This window comes from Lonchura striata, chromosome 2, assembly GCF_046129695.1.
Source record: "Lonchura striata isolate bLonStr1 chromosome 2, bLonStr1.mat, whole genome shotgun sequence".
Taxonomy (NCBI): Eukaryota; Metazoa; Chordata; class Aves; order Passeriformes; family Estrildidae; genus Lonchura; species Lonchura striata.
This window is the reverse complement of record NC_134604.1, coordinates 84,832,312-84,855,159: the sequence shown is the minus strand read 5'-3', so window position 1 is coordinate 84,855,159 and position 22,848 is coordinate 84,832,312. Positions and strand designations below refer to the sequence as shown.

The 22,848-nt window shown below is 35.9% G+C and overlaps 1 protein-coding gene across 1 annotated transcript in view; it reads right to left on the bottom strand.

Moving 5' to 3' along the window:
- Nucleotides 1-8,424: 8,424 nt before the first annotated feature.
- The window catches only part of OCA2 (OCA2 melanosomal transmembrane protein), a 161,800-nt gene continuing 147,376 nt past the window's right edge, over nucleotides 8,425-22,848 (bottom strand). The window contains exon 24 of the mRNA XM_077790875.1: nucleotides 8,425-8,634. Coding sequence (XP_077647001.1) covers nucleotides 8,547-8,634 — 88 coding nt within the window. The 3' untranslated portion in view covers nucleotides 8,425-8,546. The remainder of the gene's footprint in view (nucleotides 8,635-22,848) is intronic.

Here is a 22,848-nt window from a genome sequence, read left to right as displayed (position 1 = left end):
AATAATCTTAAATATTCAATCTAAGCCCCAATTCAGGAAATCAGTTAAGCAAGTGTTTCACCATTCAAGAACATGTCTTGGAAACAAAACATAATTTAAACACTTCTATATAAAAATGTTTTCCCAAATTAAGAACATTCTCTGAAGAGCATATGCTTAATACACCTGGTTGGGAGATGTTTCACATGAGCCTGCCTGAGCTTTGTATGAGGTAGAGTTTCCTGTGATATCTTTACTAATCATTAAAACAGAAAAAGAACCATAGATATTTGAAATCCAAGGAGAACTTCTGCAGCAACAGTGCACAAAAAGAATAAATATAGCCATTTATCACAAAGGTGGTGTACAGGGCTCTGTTTTATCTATAAAATGCAAAGAGACAAACCTAAGCTTGGCTGTGTAACTTTTATTTTGTTGTTCTTCTCCTGAGTGCTTGCCTTGAAAACTCTTTCAGTGTTTGTGTATGAAGCAAGTATAGACATTGTCTACACATATCTATCTCATCAATAGAAAAATTTGTTGATGGGTTAATTCTTAATTTTTTTCCTGTGCAGAGATTCCAAGTTTGATGGATATTTTACATGGCAACAAAAGAGAAAAATTATTTCTCATTTGGACCACAGAAAATTCATGCAAAATTTAATTATATCAGGGAAAATTTACTGTAAATGTTTCAAAAACCCTTACAACAAATGCTAAATCTAAAATTTAAATATTTAAAAATCTCCAGTCTGTTTATATATAGTATATATAGTAGATGAATTTTGTTGCTATCTAAAGGTGTTGATAGCAATTAAAATGAAAAAAAAATCAATTCTCTGTAAATACAGAATATTTTCATTAAATTGGAGTACTTGTCTAGAAACAAATTTCCAACTATAACTTGCTTTGGAGAAAATCTAACCACCTACTTATTTTTCCCATATGACAATGGAAACAAGAATACAGAAAGTATTTTATTGCAAGAGAAAGGATTGCAGGATTATGTGTTTAATATTCATCTTCCATTAATCTTGTTCTTGACAAATATCTTGAATTATCAAGTGGCCTTATTTACTGGCAGCACTGAAAACTGTGCCTATAATGACAATATTTATTATCTAGAATGTATCCTGAGAAGATTTTGCTTTGTCACATCCATGTTGTGCATACGCATACCTTACATTATATGTAGTAGTTAACTGAGGTCTTTGAGCTCAAGCAAATTACACTTGGACTCTTCACTGACTTCAGTTGGTATGGTATAAAAACCCAGCATACATTATTCATATCCTTCTTCAGCCTGATATTAATATTTCTTCTCATTTTCACAAAGTCAAGACAGGAAAATTTCCTCACATAAATTATTCCCAGTCAAGTCACACTGCTTGGGACCAGACCTGGTGGATCTACAAACAAACATTTTTCACAGAGTTCAGAATATTTGCCCACATTAATCCCATAAGTTGTTTTTCCAACCAGATCTTAAAAATAAACCACCATGTGTTTCCTGAGATCGTGGTCTGATCTTTGTCTATGGCAATGCACATACCTTCAAGGCAGAGAATGTATGGATTAGATTTCATTGCTCACAGCATTAACCACCACAGAAAATCTAGCTCAAAATTAAATAATTTATGTGCTATAACCAAACTAGCAGCACTAACTTTGATCTATTTCTATCTAGCTGGTAAGTTGCTCCTTATTTATAAAACCTAAAAATATACATGTACTTCACAGGTTTCCTTTTCTTAGGTGCTCTGGGAGTTTAATAAACGAATTCACTGGCTATAACCTGTAGCCATCTGAATTCAAAAGTGCATTCAGGAAAGATAAAGAGAAACAAGACATCCTGAACAATTAACACTTCTGAGTCAAGTAGAAGAAATACTTTAAGTTTTCAATTTATGTTCATGAGCCCCGGCGCTGTCAGACTTGCTGTGATTTTTGACTTCAATTCAGTGTGTGTAAAGTCTTCATGACCAATGCTTGAAACACACACAAGTGGTTATAGGTTGGAAAGTACAGTAGATGTATATATTAAATAGGAGACTATGACATTAGAAAATAACCCTTTTTCTTATTTTTCTTTAAATTGTTTGTAAGTAAGAGGGGATTTCTATCCTTCATAATGTTATTAAGTAGACAGACACTATCCAGAGAAATGTGGGGCGGGAAAAACAAATAAGTTAAGGTTTTATTTGACAAACAGAATGTGAATGAACAAGGAATAAGATTTAAAATAGCAGATAAGTAAAAAATCTGGTAGACAATAAATGCAAGAGGAAAGAAGGAGGCATGAAAGGAAATGGGAAAAAAAGAAAAATCTGCAGCTCCCTGATGGATTATGTCTCTTGTTGTACCACACTACAGTAACCTTACTCCTATTATCTTGTACAGCTAGGCAGCTCATACACCACGGACAAACCAGCATGTGTTGATTTTCTTAAAAATAACAGCAAGTCTTTTACTCCAGCCAGGATAATAGTAATGATGGCCAAGACCTCATCCTGAGAGGGCTCTTTTCCCATTACTGATTCATTAGGCAAAGCACTAACTGAAACTACTGCTAATGAATCACTGCTGCCTATCAAAGTTGCAACAGCAACCTGAAAAGAGAAAATAACAGTATGTGGTCAACTTTAAACATAGTGCAGAAGTCCTTTTGCTTTTTATTATTTTGAGTAGTTCCAGGATGTTGCTAATCCAATAACATTACCCCTAATAAGAAATGTATGAGGAAAGGTTTCTCTCTCATCCTCTCCCTTTAGAGCATCTATGGAGAAAGATTTTAACCCTCCTCTCAATAAATCACTAACACTTGTTGGTTTTCAGTTGTCCTTAATAAATTGCTCAGATCTTAACATGCTGGCTTCTTCTGAACTGGTTAGCACTTATTCTGAATTGCTAGGATTTCCTGTCATAAATACTTCAGAAATAATAATGATTCAGCAATTTCATTATTTTATTTGGTTCCAAATCATTTTCCTAGCATCCCATTGGGACAAACACAGAGGCTTATGCTTACTATATTTATTTTCTATTTCAGGTGCGACTGATTTTCTACTGTTTGAAACCTATGAATTCTCTAATTTGGGTGAATGTAGGGAATGACCATCTGATAGCTATTGCAATGATGTTTCCACATTTTTATTAGTATCTAAAACAACTGATTGTGTTTGCATATAACTGCATATTTTGCTATGTGTTCAATAATATTTATTTCTTTTGCAAAATCCAAGGCACCCATGTAGAAAAAATATATTTAGTAAGTCCTTCAGAAATCTGGATACTTTCAGGAGACAAACATGTGGACAAATCTATTGACTATGGAAAGTGACACAGAAAGCCAGCAACACAGCAGGAAAGAGAAGCCCTTTATTCCTGGATCTACTCCCATATAGTAGATCTAAAATCATGCTGAATCACTGGCAGAAGTCTGAAGAAAATTTTTGCAAACAATTTGTAAATAATATTTGACTTTTTAGATGAGACCTTTCTTTTCCTTGATGGTCAAGCAAATTTAATTTCTTACTATACTTTCAAAATTTGGTGTCTTACAAATAACACACTTTATTTCAACTTTTATTAAGAAAATCAGAATTGCTTTCTAGGACTAGACTTAGTGCTAACAAAGACATGGTACCAGAAGCTTTAGCATGTTCTGAAATAAGTTTTTATGAGTAGCTATGAAACAATCCCTGCAATTGGGCAAGATTCCTTTTATAACTGTGATCTACATTTGGCATATTCCGCAAAGAATAAATCATAATGTATTTCTCAAGACAGCTGGCTGTTTCTAAATTCTACAGTGCAGTTCTATTATTCTAATAGAATTGAGAAACGTTTTGTGAATCATACCTCAGTAGCATCCTGCTAGCAAGGTGTTCATAAACTCAGTGTGCCATAGAAGAAAACATTTCCAGTTTTTAAATTCATTTTGATTTGACCTGTAGTTACTATAGAGATTAAATATATCCAGGCCAGCAGCTCTTAAAAATATTGAACTACCACAGTATAAGGGATATGACCCTTCCATAAAGCTCTAAAGGGAATCAGGTTGGTTCTGCAATGGTCAACATTGGTTTAGACTATTTTTAAATAGACTAGTGTTTTAAATAAAAGGTTAAATGTGGAAGTCTAAGGGTTAGTCAGAAGAACACAATTAATAGTAAAGAAATTAAAAAATCCCTAGCAAGAGCAAACAACTGGGAAAAGTTGTTCTATGTTATTTGCTGTGTGTTGGTATTGGTGCTTGGCACCAATCAACAGTGGATGAGAACTGACTGTCACCATCAGTTTATTATCTTACTGTAAAACTTTCATACCTTCTCTCTGTGAGTTCTCACGGGCAGCTTCTCACAGCACTGACTCCTTCCCATCCCCAGCACAACCATCCGACCATCTCTTCTCACATCAGCACAGCCTACTAACTCCAACTCTCCCTTCAACCAGCTAATCCACTTTTTTATAGCACCCATCCTTATTGGACACAGCTGTGGCCTATTAAAGGCAAGGTTGCTCCTACTCTTTGGTAATTAGCACAGCTGCAATTCCTCAGGGGCAAAATTGTCTTCACACTATCTCTATTCTCTCACTATCCATCCTCCCACAACTGTGGACACTTGTAAAGTAAAAAAGAGGAAAAAAACTGACTTTAGCCAACATGCTCAATAACTATGTGACTTAATAATTATGACTCAGGGGATGCTGCTTGTTAGATGTTCTATAAAAAAATTTTCCTCAATTGTCAATACAGTCTTGTCAATACAGTCCAAGAAGTGATCCTAACAATTATTAGGAATAAAATGGAAAATGAGAAGAAATAAGAAGGCAGCTGTGTAAATACATGGTGTCTTGGCTAGCATTGATACTTCTCACCTTTTCAATTCAAAAAGGCCATAGTGAAACTTCAGAAGGTGGAAAAGGGGATGAGCAAACACATCAGACCATTTCCTTATAGCAACTGAACAAATATACTATGATGTCCAGACTGAAAATAGATCTTTAAAATCATGATTCAGAGAAAAGATGGCTATGCATCACCCCTTCTCAACCAAAATACTTGGGAAAGGAATTGTGAGATAAAAATAAATTAGCAAAGGAGAGGTACAAAGCCAACATCTGGAATAATGTCCTACATTGTATAGTTTATCTGTGAATCTCCTTGAGATAGTTGAATTCACACAGGTTCAGCAAGGAACTGGGTAAGTTTTTGGAAGGATGATCCACCCGATGAAATGTATTTAAGGTGCTGTATCTCATTCAAGAAACTTTGGGTCACAGAAAACACAGTCTTATGTTTGCTCTACTCTTTGAAAGAGGTGGCTTCTAAGCCCAATTGCCAGGAAAGATGCTGGGCTGAGCAGCCCCTTGGCCACTCTCAGTGTTATTCTTGCTACATAGCTCACTATTTGGTGAAGCTCTAGTATTTCCCTGATTCTTTCCTCGCTTTCAGTGATTGCCTTACTTATCTACTGGAGATGGTTTCTTTTACTCAGCATGGGTTACATTGCCTGGTGGTGCTGTAATTCATATCTTACTGTCTCACTGCATTTTACACAGCTCAGAAAGGGCAAATAGACCTCAGAGAATCATATATTTATATTTACTATATGTCTTAAAACAAACATCACCAAATAGCCTAATGGGCTGCCAATGAAAATGAGGAATCCATCCTCTGAGATCAGCCACAAGCATACTAAAGATAATACACTTCTACATTTATTACTTAACTAATATTTCATTTAGTTATTTAGAGAGAATTTCACTGGAAAAATAATCTCTACCCACTCTTCAGATCCAATCAATTTTTATGGAATCTTGTGCACTAGTTTTGTCCAGGATGTAGCCACTGTAATTGTGCCCTTTTGATGTGTAGATTATACTGACAATATAATGTAAGGCAATGAAAAGTGTACTTCATTACCTTTAAATTATCTGAAACCCTTGGGTAGTTTTCATTACACTCACATAAAGCTCTTTGTAAGCAAACAATTTTATTTTATTTTTACAAGCTGCTTTTTCAAGGTCTTACTGAGCTCTTGACTGTGCAAAAGAAGATAAAAGATTGTTGAAGGAAGGAAAGTCAGTTTATATTAAGAAAATCCTCAGCAAAACAATATGTAATTCAAAAAAATTCCTTGAAGCAGAATAAACTCAAGTTCAGTTGCCTAGAAGTGTTGTTATCAACATGATTTTGTACTCCCTGTGCATTACCTGTCTTCTCTTCACATGACAAGTTACATAGCAGAAAGAAAATCTCATCTGAGTCATGTTGATGTAGCACTTCTGAAGCCAGTGAGATCTCTCTTGCACCAAAGTGTTCAGAAGTATTTGCTGACTAGTAAGTGAATAAGTGAATAATACTTTCTGCATTTCTGTTTCCCTCCTTCCAGCAAACTGTAAATGTAAACATGCATTTTTTTACTAGCTAGTGTGGTTGCATTATTAGCACAGTTTGGTCAGAATTTGCAGGAAAGTTTCAAGGGTTCAGAAATTTTCAAGGGTTTTAGTTAATTTTTTTTTATTATTATTCCTAAAAAAGCACAATTAAAAATAATTAGTGCACTGTTTTGTGTGACCGTGGTCTCATTTTTTATATTCATACTTGCAAACAGGGTTTTATGTAACAGAAAAGAAAAAGAAATAACTTAAAATGTCGTGTTTTAGCAGAAGCTGATTTTGCATTTTCTAGGTCTTAATACAAAAGTTCTTGTGCAATCAATGACTGCACCAATATTGCTCCATTGTAAGAAATATTGAGGGTTATAAAATACCCTGTGACTATTTTTTACTAGATCAGTGTTAAACTGATTAAAATAAATGTTTAATTGAAACAGAATTCCAGTTAGTACACAGTAAACTGCTCTTCACATTGGGAGTAAGCCAGGTCACAATCAATTGCAGAAAAACTGCATGAAGGAGTGTCTTTCAGGGTCATAGTTTATTCTTTGTTCTGTTTTATTTTGTTTTGATCCAGACTTACGACAGAAGTTTGGTGGGGTTTTTTTTTGTTGTTGTTTTTTTTTTGATTGGTTTTGTGGAATTTTTAAGTTTTGTTTTGTTTTATATCTATAGAAGGACACAGAAGTTATGCTGGTTCTGGGAGAAGATCTATTCTACAGATGGTCACTGTTAGCACAACCTCCAGGGTTCTCAACAGTGTTGCAAAATTCAGCCCATCACAGGAGACTGCACTGATCTGCGGGGCTGAGCATGGGTGGGGATGGATATTTTGGTGAGAGGTCTGGAATCAGTAGAGACAGCTCTTTTCCTCTGGTTCCACATTCTTTCTCTGCTATCACTGAACCTAGTAGGAGAGGGGGCAGCCCTCATTTCCATTGGCCTCTTAACATTTTCCATTTAAAATAAATCTTGGTGAGGGATTCAACCTATATAAGTAAAACAGGATGTATGATTAATCTCACATCTCCTCACTTTGCTGGGGGAGATACTGCTTCTTTCTCACTTACCTGATTATCTCAAGGACTAAGCAGAAGGAAAAGCCACATTTGGTCATCTCTACTGGCTTCCTGTAATTCAGCCTTGTCCACTTGGGTTGCATTAAGCAGGTTACAAATTTTTCTGACTCAAGATAAAAGACACCCACCATTAATTCAGGCCAAATTCACCAAGGTTCTGCAAGATTTGGAATTGAGCTCTTGAGTACCTAACAGGACTTAATACTCATAATGACAATTTTGACCTGTTGTAGTAGCCAATTATATAAAAAAATATATGTGGTTTAAAACATTATCACCAGAGATATGGAAATCAAAACCACAGTATGAGCTTATTCTTCCATATAGTGTATTAACCTATTAAAATATTCAGAGTACTCCTTCACAAAAGTGAATATATGATTAAATGGAAGATGTCTGATGCTTTATCACTACTTATGTTTGTCCTTTTTTAAGAAGAGTGGCATTAGTTTATTTTAAGAAATAAAAAATAGAGGTAGCCTAACACTATTTAGGAGCCTTAAAATGAAAAACAAAGCATCTGGGCAATACAATCCTGTTTCCAAAATAATAATTCCTTCCACAGCACATTTTCAGGACATGTGTTTATTTTTAATGTAGATAATGATACATCCTTCAAAGTGTACAGATATTCTGCTTAACTTTCAATTATTACAACTTGAATATTAATTACTTTCATACAAATAGCTAAATATATTGACAAAGAAAAATGAAGCCCTAAAAAGAAATTACTGAACATCTGCTATTGTGAATGAGTTCTTCATCTGTGACTATACTCAGATTGTGTCAATACAAACTTTCAGGCACAGCATATTCCCTTGAGATGGCTCCTTTTTATCTGCATACTAATAGCATCCATAATGAAATATATGGATTCTTTTAATTTTGATTGTCTAATTCTCCATATTGTTCATAAAACAAAAGGTTAAGAATGACCATATCTGATGTTTATGCCAACAATCATTTTGATTTATACCATATGTTGGGATTTTACACATCATTTTCCTTTCATATGTGTTCTTAGCATTCTGATATAAACTAAACAAAAGGGAAAGCTTATGTGAGTCTTGAAAGTATAAATTACTATGAGTTCCAACCTACTACAACGTGAGCAACGAGAAGATAGCACATCCCAATGGTACAGGACACGATCATCATAGGGAAACCTAACCTGGAACAACAATAAAATAAAGCAAAGATTAATAAGGATACTATAATTTGTTCTCCAATTAATTTACAACAAGGATATTTGGAATTATCCTACACATTCCAAGTGAAAAATATGTTTATAGCAATACCAAAATCAGAGATTTCTGAGCATATAACTGTATCATAATCAAGCTCACCTTTCTACTCCAACCTTAGAGACACGAGGTCAAAATTCCCATAGTTTCATTAGTTTCAGAACATCTTTTCTAATTTACATTGTCTCAGAATCTTGCATGCTTTGTTGTTTTGGCATTTTTAAGGTTTTTTTCTTGTGCACACAACATGCAATTATACAGGTAGAATAACAATTGCTACTAATTATTCAACATTAGAAATTACTTTCAAGCATGCATCCTTTCAGATTAGGTGTGTGATCCTGGTATGGCACTTTGTAACACAATATATGGATCAAACCCATTAAATTGCTTCCCTGTTGATGTGAATCACATACAGCTAGCACTCCTCTTTCATACCTCTCACCATGTCTAACAGACTTGAGTATTAACAGACTGTTGGAAATAAACCCCAGGCAGTTGTAAAATTGCTAAAACTTTACTGTTCTACCCAAAAACCTATTTATTTTTCACCACAGGAGAAGATTTTCAGACAACACCCAGGTTTATTACCTCTCTTTAGACTGACAAACACAGAGAAAGAAACAGACAAGTGAAAAGGATGTTGTGGAGTTGGCCCAGTCCTGATGGCTAAATCTGTAAGTTTTTCAGATATGTGAAAAAGAAATAAGTTTTCTGAAACTCAAAAGCATTATTGTATGATAGCAAGATTTTGTGAAAAAACAGTGCTGTGATCACACTCATTTGTTTTATGTTACTAAAATCACAAGGAGAGCTAAGATGAGAAACGATCATGCCACAAATGAACACCTTTAAACACTTTCTTTTGCCAGATTCAGACAAGAATTTTTGTAAAATTCAGCAACGTTGTCTAAAGTTCAGCATTTTATTAATTCTTTTTCCTGAAATAAGACATACTTACACGTATGGGTATATTAATTCTGCCTTTTTGCCTTACTTTGCCCTTAGGAAGTTACTCGAGCCTTTTCCCCTCTGCCATTACCAACCAAGTACCAAGAGATGACCATTTTGTATGGAACAGGAGGACATTATTCTCTGAGCTTGGTTGAATGAACAAGTCCTTTCTTTAGCAAACTACAGCTAGAAGAGATGTCTTGAGGCATTAAATGTGGCCCCCACTTCCTCAGGCTATGAAGCCCTTGCATAAAATGAAAACAAAACTTCTCAATTGCTCATTGCCATCTGGTTTCTACCTGCAGCTGCAACATTACCCTAAACTCATGAGATCCTCATGAGATGTTTCTTCCATTGCTGTTTCTCTGGAAAGCTGACTGACAGAGGCATAGATGTGATCAGCAGAAGTGCCTTTAAGAGTAATTGGTTTGAGTTTCTGAGAAAGGAATTTTACCAGCTGTGAAGGTCACTGCAAACACAAAAATAATCAGCCCTAGCCTATAAAGTTTGTAGAATAACTGGGAAATTAATGAACACAATAACTCTAAAAAATATGTTGGAATTATTTAGGAAAGAGCAAGTTTGTCCATAATGCCAGCTTCATGGTCACTCAACCCAGTATGGAAATGTGCTCATCTCACACACCTACAGAAATAGATGCAGTCGAAGAGATAAAAAGGAAACCCCGGCAAGACAGAAAATGTGCAAAAAGACTGTCAGACTGACAGATTATTTCATTTCTGTGTCCTTGACACCCCTCTGAAGAAGTTGGCCTGGCTCCTTGTGTACAAGAAATGTCCTTGTGTCCATCACCCTGCAGGATCTGCCTCAGAAGGACAGTTCCCACCATGCCTGGCTCCAGCGGCTGTTTTCTTCATCCCTCTAGGGTTTTTGGCCCTGGTGAGCTGGTCTCTTCTGCCATTTTGGCATCAGGCATCATTATTGCTCTTCTGGCTCTGAAAGCATTGATATTAGGCTGCCATTTGGCTTGGGGAAAAAATTATATTAGAGAGATCTCTGTATCCAAGAAGTGAATGGAGAAAGGTAAAAAAATTGCTAGAAAGGATTAGAGAATTATTGTCACAGCTTTCAAATATTTCCTGAAAAGTCTGAAATGCATTTGGAGGATTTTTTGGGAGGTGGAAGGGAATTTTTTCCCTATGAAAATGAATAAATATACTGCAGAGAAGTGTTATTTGTTTTCCAGTCCAACTGGTCAGATCCTTGCTTTTGAATTACTTGTTTCTTGAAAAAGCTGAATCACTCTTCAATCACTAAATTATGATCAAGCTGATTATATTGTAAAACAGACTAGCTAATGCTTCTCCTGGAGTTATTTTAGGGAAAAGACTCCAAAAAATAAATAAAATAATTTTCTGGCTAAACAGCTCTTCTGCAGACCCCTCCCATTCTTCTGTCAGCCAAACTGATGAGTGTCATTGCCTACAAAAAAAAAAAAAAAGAAAAAAAAAAAAAAAAAAGAAAACCCAGCAATGGCTATAGGAATAAAATAGGTTAGCTAAAAGCCCCTACTACATCCTTTAGTATATTTAATGAATGCCCCCTGTGGCTCTATAAGAGCACTGATAAGAGCAGCGGCTGCTGTTTGACAGAAAACATAGATCTCTTGACCTCATACTTGGTAAACAATGAGCTGGCACTGGGAGGATTGGCAACAGAGCAGATCTTAGTCTGTATTAATGCTACCTAACAAACCTCCCTGGAGAATGCATAGTTGCTCAGCAATGAATGGTAATATGATACCAGTGAAGACTGGCAAGGGGAAGAAAGGATTCAAAAAGATTCAAGGGCTACTTAACCACTGAAAAGAGAACAAAAATGTTTGTTCAAACTTGGAGGAGGTACATGCAAGAAAATGGATTAATTATACAGGGCCACATGCAGAAATTGGCATCATACCATCGTCACAGTGTCAGTCAAATGTGTAGCTGGAGGCAGAAGCAGCCAGCCTGGGGAGGGACTCATTGCACCTCATAGTGTGGATGCTTGCATAGGGCAATTGCAAAGCTGTTATTCTCATTGCATGGGCAATTACCCCACAACTTGAGGTCTGATTTTCAGGCTCGCTGTCCTGAGCACTAATGTAATTGGATCAAATTCAATGTGGAATTTGTGTATCAGAGCAAGAAGAGATAAATGCAGTAAGTATTAGTTACTGCAGAATTAATAGATTCCTTGAGTATCATGGGATTGTGCTATTTACACTATACATTGCTCCTCCCCAAGGAAAAAAAGTTCCTGTCCCAGGCCACATATGACACAATCTATGGCTACAAATGTTTTCTTTAGTTATATTAAGTCCAAGAATGCATATTAAACAATGTAAAAATTACTTCCAGTCACTCTTATTTCCAGCATACCCCTTGAAATCAAAAAGGACCATGTCATTCTTTTGTTCCTCTCCAGGGAGAAGGATCAGCGGAGTTTATCAAAACCTTTTGTGTTCTAAAACTTCAGATTCATAAAAAACACTAATGATCATATTTGCATAAAAGTACATTTTTACATCCTGCACTGCACTTTCCTTGCCTCTTCCTCTCTGCAGACAGAGGATGTATAGAGAGCCTGCATGTTTCAAAAGATTCATCTTGGTTCTCTGCAGCCAGCTGAGGAAGAGTTTACCAGTGCAGAGAGGAAGCATGGTCAGATATAAAAAAGGGAAGTATAACAGGATTTAGCAGTCACCCCCTTTTTCCCCTCCTCCTCTTCATATTAGAAGCTTACATGGAAAGCTCCTATCTAAATGAAATCGCCCAGCCTAAATATACACAAAAAGCAGATGCTAGCTCAGTGTGAGATAGTGAGAATGTTTCAAGTGAGAGCCCCAGGGACCTGTCTTGGACAAAGTTTTACTTATTAATAACTTTGGCGATCCAGTAACAAAAAGCTTGCAAATTGTCCCAGTGTGGGAGAGATGTCAGACTGTGAGAATAGAATTCAGCATGTTCTTTCTTAGCAAATCAAAATGAGAATTTGAAATGAACAAAATGAATCTCTGTGAAGGTAAGTGTGAAATATATATTAGAAGTCAACTGTGGGCATAAAACTAGCAAGAGAAGTGAACCTTTTTGCTGGAAATGACCTAGATGTTTCTAATCTGATTCATTGCAAGATTTCTGGACCTTGTATTTACTTGGAGAAAAGAAAAACATATGATTATTCTGGGAATAAATTCCATTTTTAATAAGTTTCTATGGAAGTGAATATTAGACTTTTCTTAGGTTATAAGTTTATCCAGTATTATTTGCTAAGTAATAACAGTGAAGCCTTTGGGGTCAGATTGAGTTTTCTTGAAGAAACTGGTTTCCTACATTACCTTGCAGCTCTATTTTGTGATGCTTCAAGAGCCAGCAGGATCCAGTATGTGAAAGACCCAGGTTCATTGCCCTGTTCTGCTTGATTTGGAACACAAAATACAAGATGTTCTAATGCATGAAAACCTTGCCTACATGTGCTACCTTCTTTGACAGTTCATAACGTGCACAGCCTGTGCATCCTTGGGGAAATCTGTGGAAGGAGCATGTATCCTAAGAAAGGGAGAACCTTCAGTGGATTCTCAGTGGAAAAGCAACAGCAGAAATCTCCCAAGACCAAACCATTGACAGGGAAAGAAGACTAGCAGTAGACAGGGGTAAGAATTAAAAAAGTATTAAAGCCAACTTCTACTCCTACTTGTATTTGCAATGTAATGCAAAATTTAAATTCAACTGATAGAGTTTCATCAGACTTAAAATTTTGGTTTGTCTCAATTTGTATCAGTTTCATGCTGCAAATTCTACAGAAGTTATAACCTCATTTTTTTGCAGAAACAGGGCCTGGACAGATGGGGGACACTAACTGAACATGAACCATGAACTTGTCTCTGTAACAAAGAAGGCTAATGGTATCTTGGGATGGATAAAGAAAATATTACCAGCAGGTTAAGAGAGGTGATCCTTTCCCTCTATTCAGCACTGCTGAGGCTACACCTGGAGTGCTGGATCCAATTTTGGCCTTCCCAGTACCAGAGACATGGACATAACGGAGCGAGTCCAGTGAAGGCTACAGTGATTACAGGACTGGAAGATCAGTAACAATGAAAGGCCTGAGGGCTGGGGCTGCGCAGCCTGGAGAGGAGAAGGCTCAGAGGGGAACTCATCAATGTGAATAAGCTCTTGAAGGGATTGTGTAAAGAACACAGCACCAGGCCTTTCTCAGTGATGCCCAGTGACAGCACAAAATGAAACACAGGAGGTTCTGTCTGAACGTCAGGAAACACATTTTTTTACTGTGTTGGTGACCAAGCACTGACACAGGTGGCCCAGGGAGATTGTGGAGTCTCTATCCTTGGAGGTATTCAAAAGTCATATGGATATGGGCCAGGGAAATAGGCTCTAGGTGGTCCTGCTTGAAAGGGACCTCCAGAGGTCCCTTCCAGCTTCAACCACTCCATGATTCTCAGACTTATATTCGTTCCTCTTTTATTCAACACAGGATAAGTAGGCATCATCTGCACACCTGAAGACTGACGTCTCATCAGAAAAGATTTCATGGAGAACAGAAGACAGATAATTCTTCTCAATATTGGACAGACTTGCTGTATGCAGTTTTGCTCTGGAATTTTGATAAATATAAAATCATTCTTAAAAGAAAATCTAAAAGTCTCTGAAAGCAGCCTCAAAAAAGACAATCAGGTGTGGACATACTTGGGACATATGTAAGGTTAGTTCTCAGCAAAAGGAAAGTTACATATTTTAAAGAAATATCATAATTCAATTTGCAAAGTAAGTAATTTTCTCTTCAACAAAAGGATATAACCACAATATTTATACTATTTCTTTTTTCCCTTTCTATCAATGCAGAATACCTTCTGAGTGTCCTATCATTTCAGTTGTATCAACCTTTCCATCACTGGTAGTCTTTGACATACTGATCCAGCTTATCTGAAAGTATGGACTTTCCTATCAGCTTAAAGAAAACATATTCAAAATATTTATCATATATCCATGACCCCTTTAAATCTAGACACCTGTTGTAGCTCAGGAAACAGGTGGCTAAAATGGCAAGTGATCATTAATTTAACATTAAATTACTGTGATTTTCATAGTCTGGAATTACATAAAAATTATAGTGCACTTACCTACTAGTTACCATACATAGGAGTTTCTGTAAAATTTAAAACACAGAACCAAACCTATAATTCTATATTCATCTGCTTGCTAAATGTTTAACAATTTCTCATTATATTCTGTCTGTTTGAATCTATGCCAAGAGTTTCCATAGAATTACTGCCTGGAGTAAACTTAAGATAGAGAAAATAAGATCCTGAGCAAGAAAATAGAAGAGTGTTATGGTTTGCCTCCTACCATCTAGAATATTATCCTAGAAGTGTTTGGCTGTAACCTCAACATAGTTATATGCAGAACCTCAACATAGTTATATGCAGAACAAGCAATGGGCCTTTCCTTGGCCTTCCAAAATTCTGATTACTGACAGAAAAATTTCAGATTTTAATTCTGAGAGAACAGTTGGTCTGCCAACTCCACCTGACAGTTCAAATTAATTATCCAAAACCTATTCATATATGGTAAGTTAGTAGCCAGTAAGAAAATTAATGAAAAAAATTGGAAAACACATCACTTCTAGTAAAAAAGATACTGTAATTGATAATTTAAAAATCAGCAAGACAATTGTTAGATGACAAGAATATCTCACCTTTCTTTTAAAAATAAATATACTATTCAAATAGAAAAATGTGAAATCCTGCAGACAGCCAGGGAAGAACACAATCTCAAGTACAGAAACAGATCTGAACACACAGAACTAGTGGTGATATTTTTCTCGGAAAGACCAGCATAACACAGATAAATTTGTCTGTGTGGATCCACCTAGATGCACATAATGCACTTTTGTCAAACAACCCCACTCAGTGCTACAGGTCTGGGAAAGAGTGGCTGGAAATCTATTCCATGGAAAAGGACCTCGGGGTCCTTTGCTAAAAAAGCCAGATGTTGTATAAAAAGGAGTATGTTCCACCCTGTTCCCCTCTTTTTCTCTCTACTTTGAGATTCCCATTCTAGTGCCACACAATGTAATGATAGAGAACTTGTGTACTGAAGTTCACCAGGACAAAGGAGCAATGTAATTGCATTTTAAGAATTAAGAATTTTAATAATTAATAACTTGCTGGTCAACAGCCACTGAACATGAGCCAAATTGTGCCCAGGTGACCAAGAAGGCCAATGGCACCTTGGCCTGTGTCAGAAATAGCATGGCCAGCAGGAGCAGGACAGTGATTGTGTCCCTGTGCTGGTGAGGCCATACCTCGACTGCTGTGCTCAGTTTGGGCCCCTCACTTTCACAAGAAAGACATTGGGGTGCTGGGTTGTGTCCAGAGAACAGAGCTGGCAAAGGGGCTGAGCACAAGTCCTGTGAGGAGCAGCTGGGGAAGCTGGGGCTGTCTAGCTTGGAGGAGACTCAGGGGTGACCTTATTGCTTAACTACTACTGGAAAGGAGGTTGTAGCAACTTGTCAGTTAGTCTTTTCTGAGTAACCAGTGATAGGGCAAGAAAAAACAGCCTCAAGTTTTGCCAAGGAAGATTTAGGTTGGATGCTCAGAACAATTTCTTCACTGAAAAGGTGGTTAGGCATTGAAACAGGCTGCTCAGGAAAGTCACCATCTCTGAAGGTGGACTCTGTAGTATTAGGGTAATGGTTGGACTTGCTAATGTTCTTTTACAAGCTAAAGGATTCTAAGTTTCTACGAATATTTGGGGAACATCTTCTCTATAGAGACAAGTTTATACACTACTAAAAAAGTGTGACATGCCATGATAAAGTGCAACATAAAGATTCAAGATGATCTGTTAGTGCTTTTTGTGAATTTATGTCACCCTTGGATCAATCATGACATATTAACAATATATTTGTTCTCCACGTCTTTTACGCAGATCCCAAAACAAATTTTATTCTCAATTTGTGGCTTCTGGTATTGTTATGAAACCTTCACACCATTCTAAAGTTTAGGAAATGAAAATATATGTAATTGGTTCAGCTTCTTGGGAAAGCCATCCTTATTCCTCTCCCACATATCTGTGTAATGAGGTGTGGTTGTGAGTCTGAGCTTAAGAAGATTAAAATCATCATGGCCAACTAGAAGAGAAAATCAATGAAGCACATCTTGTCTGACAGCACTTGTTCTCATGAATTGTTAGAATGGTTTTTATACAAATATTCTACTAATGAGTTAGATTTATACAAAACTACTGAGGTTTACTGTGCAAAACTTAATGCATTAGGACTGTGGAAATAGGTTTTGCAATATTTGCAGTTTCTGTATATTATGAAATATTTAATATATTGTAAACTCACTTCTGACTGTTATATGCTTTTCTGCCTTGCAAAAAGCAAATTTGAGGCTTAAGGACATTTTTCCTAAAATACCTTTTTATAGCTAAAATCTCCTGCTATATAAATGTCACATAAAATAAAACGTTTTGCATGTTTTTGAAACAAACTGTATCTCCCCATTCTTTAGACTACAATGTATTTGTATATGGTTTAAGCAAATCAAATATAATGGATGTGGCAGAAATTTACTGTGATTTGTTTTAGTTCCAAAATGTTTCAAATTAAATAACCTTTACTAACTCGTTATTATCTTGCTTTTTCTTAGCAAGGATTCAGGAGAGGAAGTTGCTTGAATGTTATTTCCATTAATGTCCTTAATTCCAACCCTCACAAATGGTATCTTGGGGCACTTTTCTAAGGTTTTATTTTCTTCCAAATGGATTCTTTTATTTTGGTTAAAGCACAAGATAAAAGGAAATTACATTTTATGGTAGAGAGTAATCAGCCCATTCTTTAATAATTTCATCAGAGTACATTCAACTATTTTTAAAACCCTAGACTTTGCTAAAAAAGCCAGATGTTGTATAAAAAGGAGTATGTTCCACCCTGTTCCCCTCTTTTTCTCTCTACTTTGAGATTCCCATTCTAGTGCCACACAATGTAATGATAGAGAACTTGTGTACAGAAGTTCACCAGGACAAAGGAGCAATGTAATTGCATTTTAAGAATTAAGAATTTTAATAATTAATAACTAGAAGGATGTTCCCTGTGCACTAATGATTATTTTTCATTATGAATTCAGCAGATGCCTCCCAGTAAAAGGCTGTTAATGATGTTAATAAAGGCCAGTAAACTTTCCACCACAAACCCTATGCTACAGGCTGCACAGCCTAAGGGAGCAGCAGAGAGTGGAGATTTTCAATCCAGCAGGGTACACTTGGAGCTTTCCCTCCCACCCACCCTGAAATGTTAACCAAAGGCAAATGAAGAGGCAGATGGAGCCTCACAAGCCCTCACTGCCATCATGGTGCACTGCAGAGTGCAGGCCATTCTGCCCCAGAGAAGCCGCAGATCTGAGCTCTTAATTGCTCTTTACAAGGAAAACTTTTATAAACAGGTCTAATTTTAAGAGCACTAGCAAACTTAGGTTAAATTAAATTAATCCTATTCTAAGTGCATCCATTCCACAGCATGTTAAACTTCCCATATAAAAAGTATTAGAAAATAAATAATGTATAAATATATCCTTTGGACTGTCACAGATATATATACCAACATTTTTAACGAGATGAAAGAAAATCATAGAATCATAGAATGGTCTGGGTTGGGAAGGACCTTAAAAATCATCTAGTTCCAACCACCCTGCAGTGGGTAGAGATAACACCTCACTAGATCAGGTTCCTCTGAGCTCCCTCCAGCCCAGTTTTAAACACTTCCAGGGATGGGACATCCACAATCTCTCTGGGCAATCTGTTCCAGTGTCTCACCACCCTCACAGTAAAGATTTTTTTAATATCTAATCTAAGGCTGCTTTCTGTTTGGAGCCTTTATGATCTTGTAAATAGTCTGTCTTTCTCATAGTCTCCCTTCAGGTACTAAAAGACCACAACAAGGTCACCCCATGGAGACCTAACAGATGGAGAAGATGGAAAAAGTGTCATGTGGGAAGGCAAATAAGTACCACCAGCAGGATGATTAAACATGGGTTTAGCTACATGAGCAGTTCACAGATACTGTAATCAATCTGTCAGAAGCGTCACTGTCTAATTGTTACAGATGTCCAATTTAGGCCTTAAGGCACTTCCAACTGATAGGGCAGAGCTTGAGAAAATCCAGTTCTCAATTCCTAAAAATGTACTACATTTTCAGAAATTTATTTGAGAAAACCACATTAGTCCTGGTCTTTTTATCTAACCCACACCATCATGAGTATTATTCATTCCTGTGTTGGGAATAGGAATTAGAGTGTCTAAAATGAGGGAGAAACAGAAATAAAAGCACTGGATTTCTTTTTAATTATGAAGATAATTACTATATATTTTCAATAAGTGGGTGAAAATTAAGATGCTTGCTACACTGATTTCTGCCTCCCTCCTCCCACCTGAAACTCTGCACTGGAAGGGAAGGATCAGGATCACTATTCCTGGAATGCAAGCATGCAAATGGGTCTGCACTTAACTGATAGCAGAGCACAGGAGGGTAATAGAAGTGCACTAACAAGTGAGTTATGTAGGAGGTGGCCTGGGTCAGTGATTTACACCCAGGCTACACGTAGGTACCCCAGTCTTCATCTTTTTTCTGTTTTAGTCCTTTGAACAGCTTGGACGGTCAAACACTTGGTTTAAGTGTAATCAAGTGATTCTGAACCATTCCTAAGTCCCACCAGAGAAAAACAAAATTGATTTTCTAAAATATCAAGATTATTATTTCAGATATGTTTAAGATACAATCCTACAATCCTTACAATCCTTATTACTATCCTTACAATATCCTTACAATTAAATATGAGTATTTATTGAGTAGAATATTTAGGGTTTTTTTCCTTTTGCCTTTAGAAAATATATTATTTAAATAATTTCTATAATACTAGAAAAATAATTCATCTACATGATGACATTTAGTTTTGAATCTCTAATAGTTTTTTTTTTCTTTATTATCACCAAGCAGTAAAGAAAATAACAAATGGTTTAATAACAAACACAGAAAAAGACAAAAAAATCCCAACATAAATACTTCTAAAATTGTTTAGTAACAGTACCACAGTACCACAAAGGAGAAAAAACAAAACACAGAGGTCCTCCAGCCCAGAAGTCTTTTATAAACTTTCTTAGGAATAATCCTTTCCTCTTTCTTTACTGGACTTTTTAAAGATGTGAAATAAAACTGCTACCTCACAAGAAAAACAAACAAAAAACCAAACAAAAAAAAACCACAAACAAACAAAACTTCCCAACAACCCAAACAAACACCCCCAAAGAAAGCTCCCCAAACCAATAAAATTTTATTTATTTTTCAGAGTTAGTTTTGTACCTCCTCCCATAAAGGCAGTTCTTAGTCACTATCAGTTTAAAACCACACTCATTACCTAACCACTGCTGTTTTAGCTTATTGAGCTCCTATTTTTTCTGTTTAGAACTTTAGAGTAGCCCTATTATAAGTAACCTTCATTGCAGCTGAAAAACTGAAAGTAATAATCAAGATGTTAGAATTCAAATGTTTTACTAGTGCTGTTTATATTAATGCAGTACCCCTGAGTGCAAATATAATCAGGAAGAGGAATTTTTTTAAGTTATCAAAATTCACTGCTAAGTTCAAGCAGCAAAAAAGCAAGGAATACAGTAAATACTACCACAACTTTTGTGTGAAAAATAGTGTCAAGAAAATAAAACTCTATTTCCTATTCCATAAAAAGCACTACTTCCTTCAAGCTGCTCAAAATTTAAATATATTACAATGAAAATAATGTAAATAGTAAATCCTCCTTTCTTCTGATTGTGCTGGGAGACACCAGGATAGTCTGTTTAACACATTATCTAGCAAGAGGGAAAATCACATTGCTAGTTCTACTAAAAATATCAAATTATTTGAGACAATTAAATGCCCTGGAAAATTCTATTATGGTGTGACTCCAAATATCTGTATGATGCTTTGGCAGGCAAAAAAAAAGGTATTGGATAAAGCAAACTCTAGCTGCAGAAAAATTAGTATTTTCTCATAAGAAGGCTTTTTAGTCAGGGTATATATGGCAAATATATGTTTCATACTGACAGTGTTCTCTGAGTTTCCCAGATTTCATATCTCTTTCTGCCATCTAAGTTATCTTTTTGTTTGGATCTTCTACAAATTGTTTTGCAAAACAGTGTTTGGAGATACAGAATTTCTCCAAGCAAGTATTCTCCAGCCAGCACTGAATAATTCTGGTAATTGCAAAAATACCCTATTTAATTAGAAAATTGTTTTCTAATTTCAACAATGTTTGAATAACACTCTTCTTCAGCAACTATAGTGACTATCTAATCAAATTGAGCATGTTGTAATTAACTAAAATTTTGGCATTTGATGAATCTGAATGAAGCTGAAAAAAGTAGGATTTTTTTGGAAACTAAAACCAATTTATATCAGAACATGAGATATTACACACGTGAGAATTTAAATATGTGTTACTCAATACAAAGAACTGTGTGTGAACTTCGTATCAACTCCCAGGTGGCACAGAAACAGAAAGTGAGTTAAGGCAGTTTGGCTTTTTTTCTCTCCAAGTTACAAAAAGCATTTAAATGAACAAGAACTTCACTAATGCTTCTCTTCTTACAATCACATCTGCTTGCCTGGACTTGTTCCCTTCTCAAGCTCCTTTTCCTCCCTGCTTGCACCAGCTGATTTATCCACAGCTTTGGACACACTCTTTGTTGGAACAGGACTATGTTGTCCCACGTCTTTACGAGCTCCAACCCTGCTGCTGGGCACATGACTTATACTCTGAAATGACCTTCCAGGAGCTGTTTCTTTCCAGCAACTACAATGAGAGCCAAGTATGGAAATAAAGATATCAACACTATAGAATGAAAGAATGAGGTGAGATGAATCTTGCCTTTACTGACAAGGAGCTCCATCAACACTAGAAAACAAAGAAGCCTTATTTCATATCTATTTGTCTTAAGTCTGATTGACTTTCTGTCTAAGTAGAAACCTTTCTTCTGTAATGTATAATGATGCTCACCTACATAGATTTTTTCAGTGTGTAAAGAAGTGTGGCCTCAGACTGCTCTTTCCCTCAGTAAGAATATTAATAGGGTTTCTTTCCTCTTCCCAGCCACCAACTTTGATGACATTTCAGGGATTTTAATTATACTTGAGAAATCAAGCCCCCTATCTCCACCATTCTCTCCCCTGCCAAAAGTGTTTGAAGTTGACAAGCACATTCAGAAGTCATTAGGTGGAAAACACAGTGACACATTCACAGCAATGATTGTACAGGAAAGCAGAGGAAAAGTTAGGCTTTGTTGGAAAGAAAGGAACAAAATACTTTTCAAAGGCATTCTTTTTTTTTTTTTTTTTAACATATTTTTTACAAGGAGATAACTTGATATGACTCAAGAAGGATTAGAGCAAAGGATCTAGCTTTGCATGTGCATCCATTATATAGTTCTAGTCTCCAATTTAATCAAAGTGCTTATAGGCGTGGGAAGGTAACAGAAAGAGAAAGAAATGTACAGGTAAAATTTGGCTTATATTTTGAAATTCCATGTAATTCCTAAGGAATTGTTAAGTTATATCAGAAAACTAAAATTCAGTTATTGAAAAAAGAAAACATTATAATCACAATTTAATTTTAAATTGCAATATGATTTAGAGTGTTGCTGTTAGTACCACCACAGCATATACTTCCAACTTTAATAGGAAGTAGAAAAGTGAAGTTCCATTTACTGAAATATTTTTAAAAGCTGTATGACTTAATGAATAACGTCTAACAAAGTTCAAAGGCTTCAAGAATTAATCAGTTTACAACTCAGATGTACACCTATCAAACATGAAAACATTACTGAAGTAGGGAATAATATATAATTATGGCTCAAAGCAATAATGCTTCTACATGCAATTTTTATTATGAATAGTCACATATTCTAAATAGTGTTCAGAAATCTCACAAAGCAAAAAAAAAAATAATATTCCATCAGGGTACCTTAAACCTGAAAACTCCAATTATTCTTATGATGAAGTATAATATCTGCCAAAATATAAAGAACAAGCAAACAAACTATTTGCATGTATTTGTTGAAAGTATTAAGGACTAAAAGTGGTTTTGAAGACTTTTTGTAAATGCAACTACATTATTA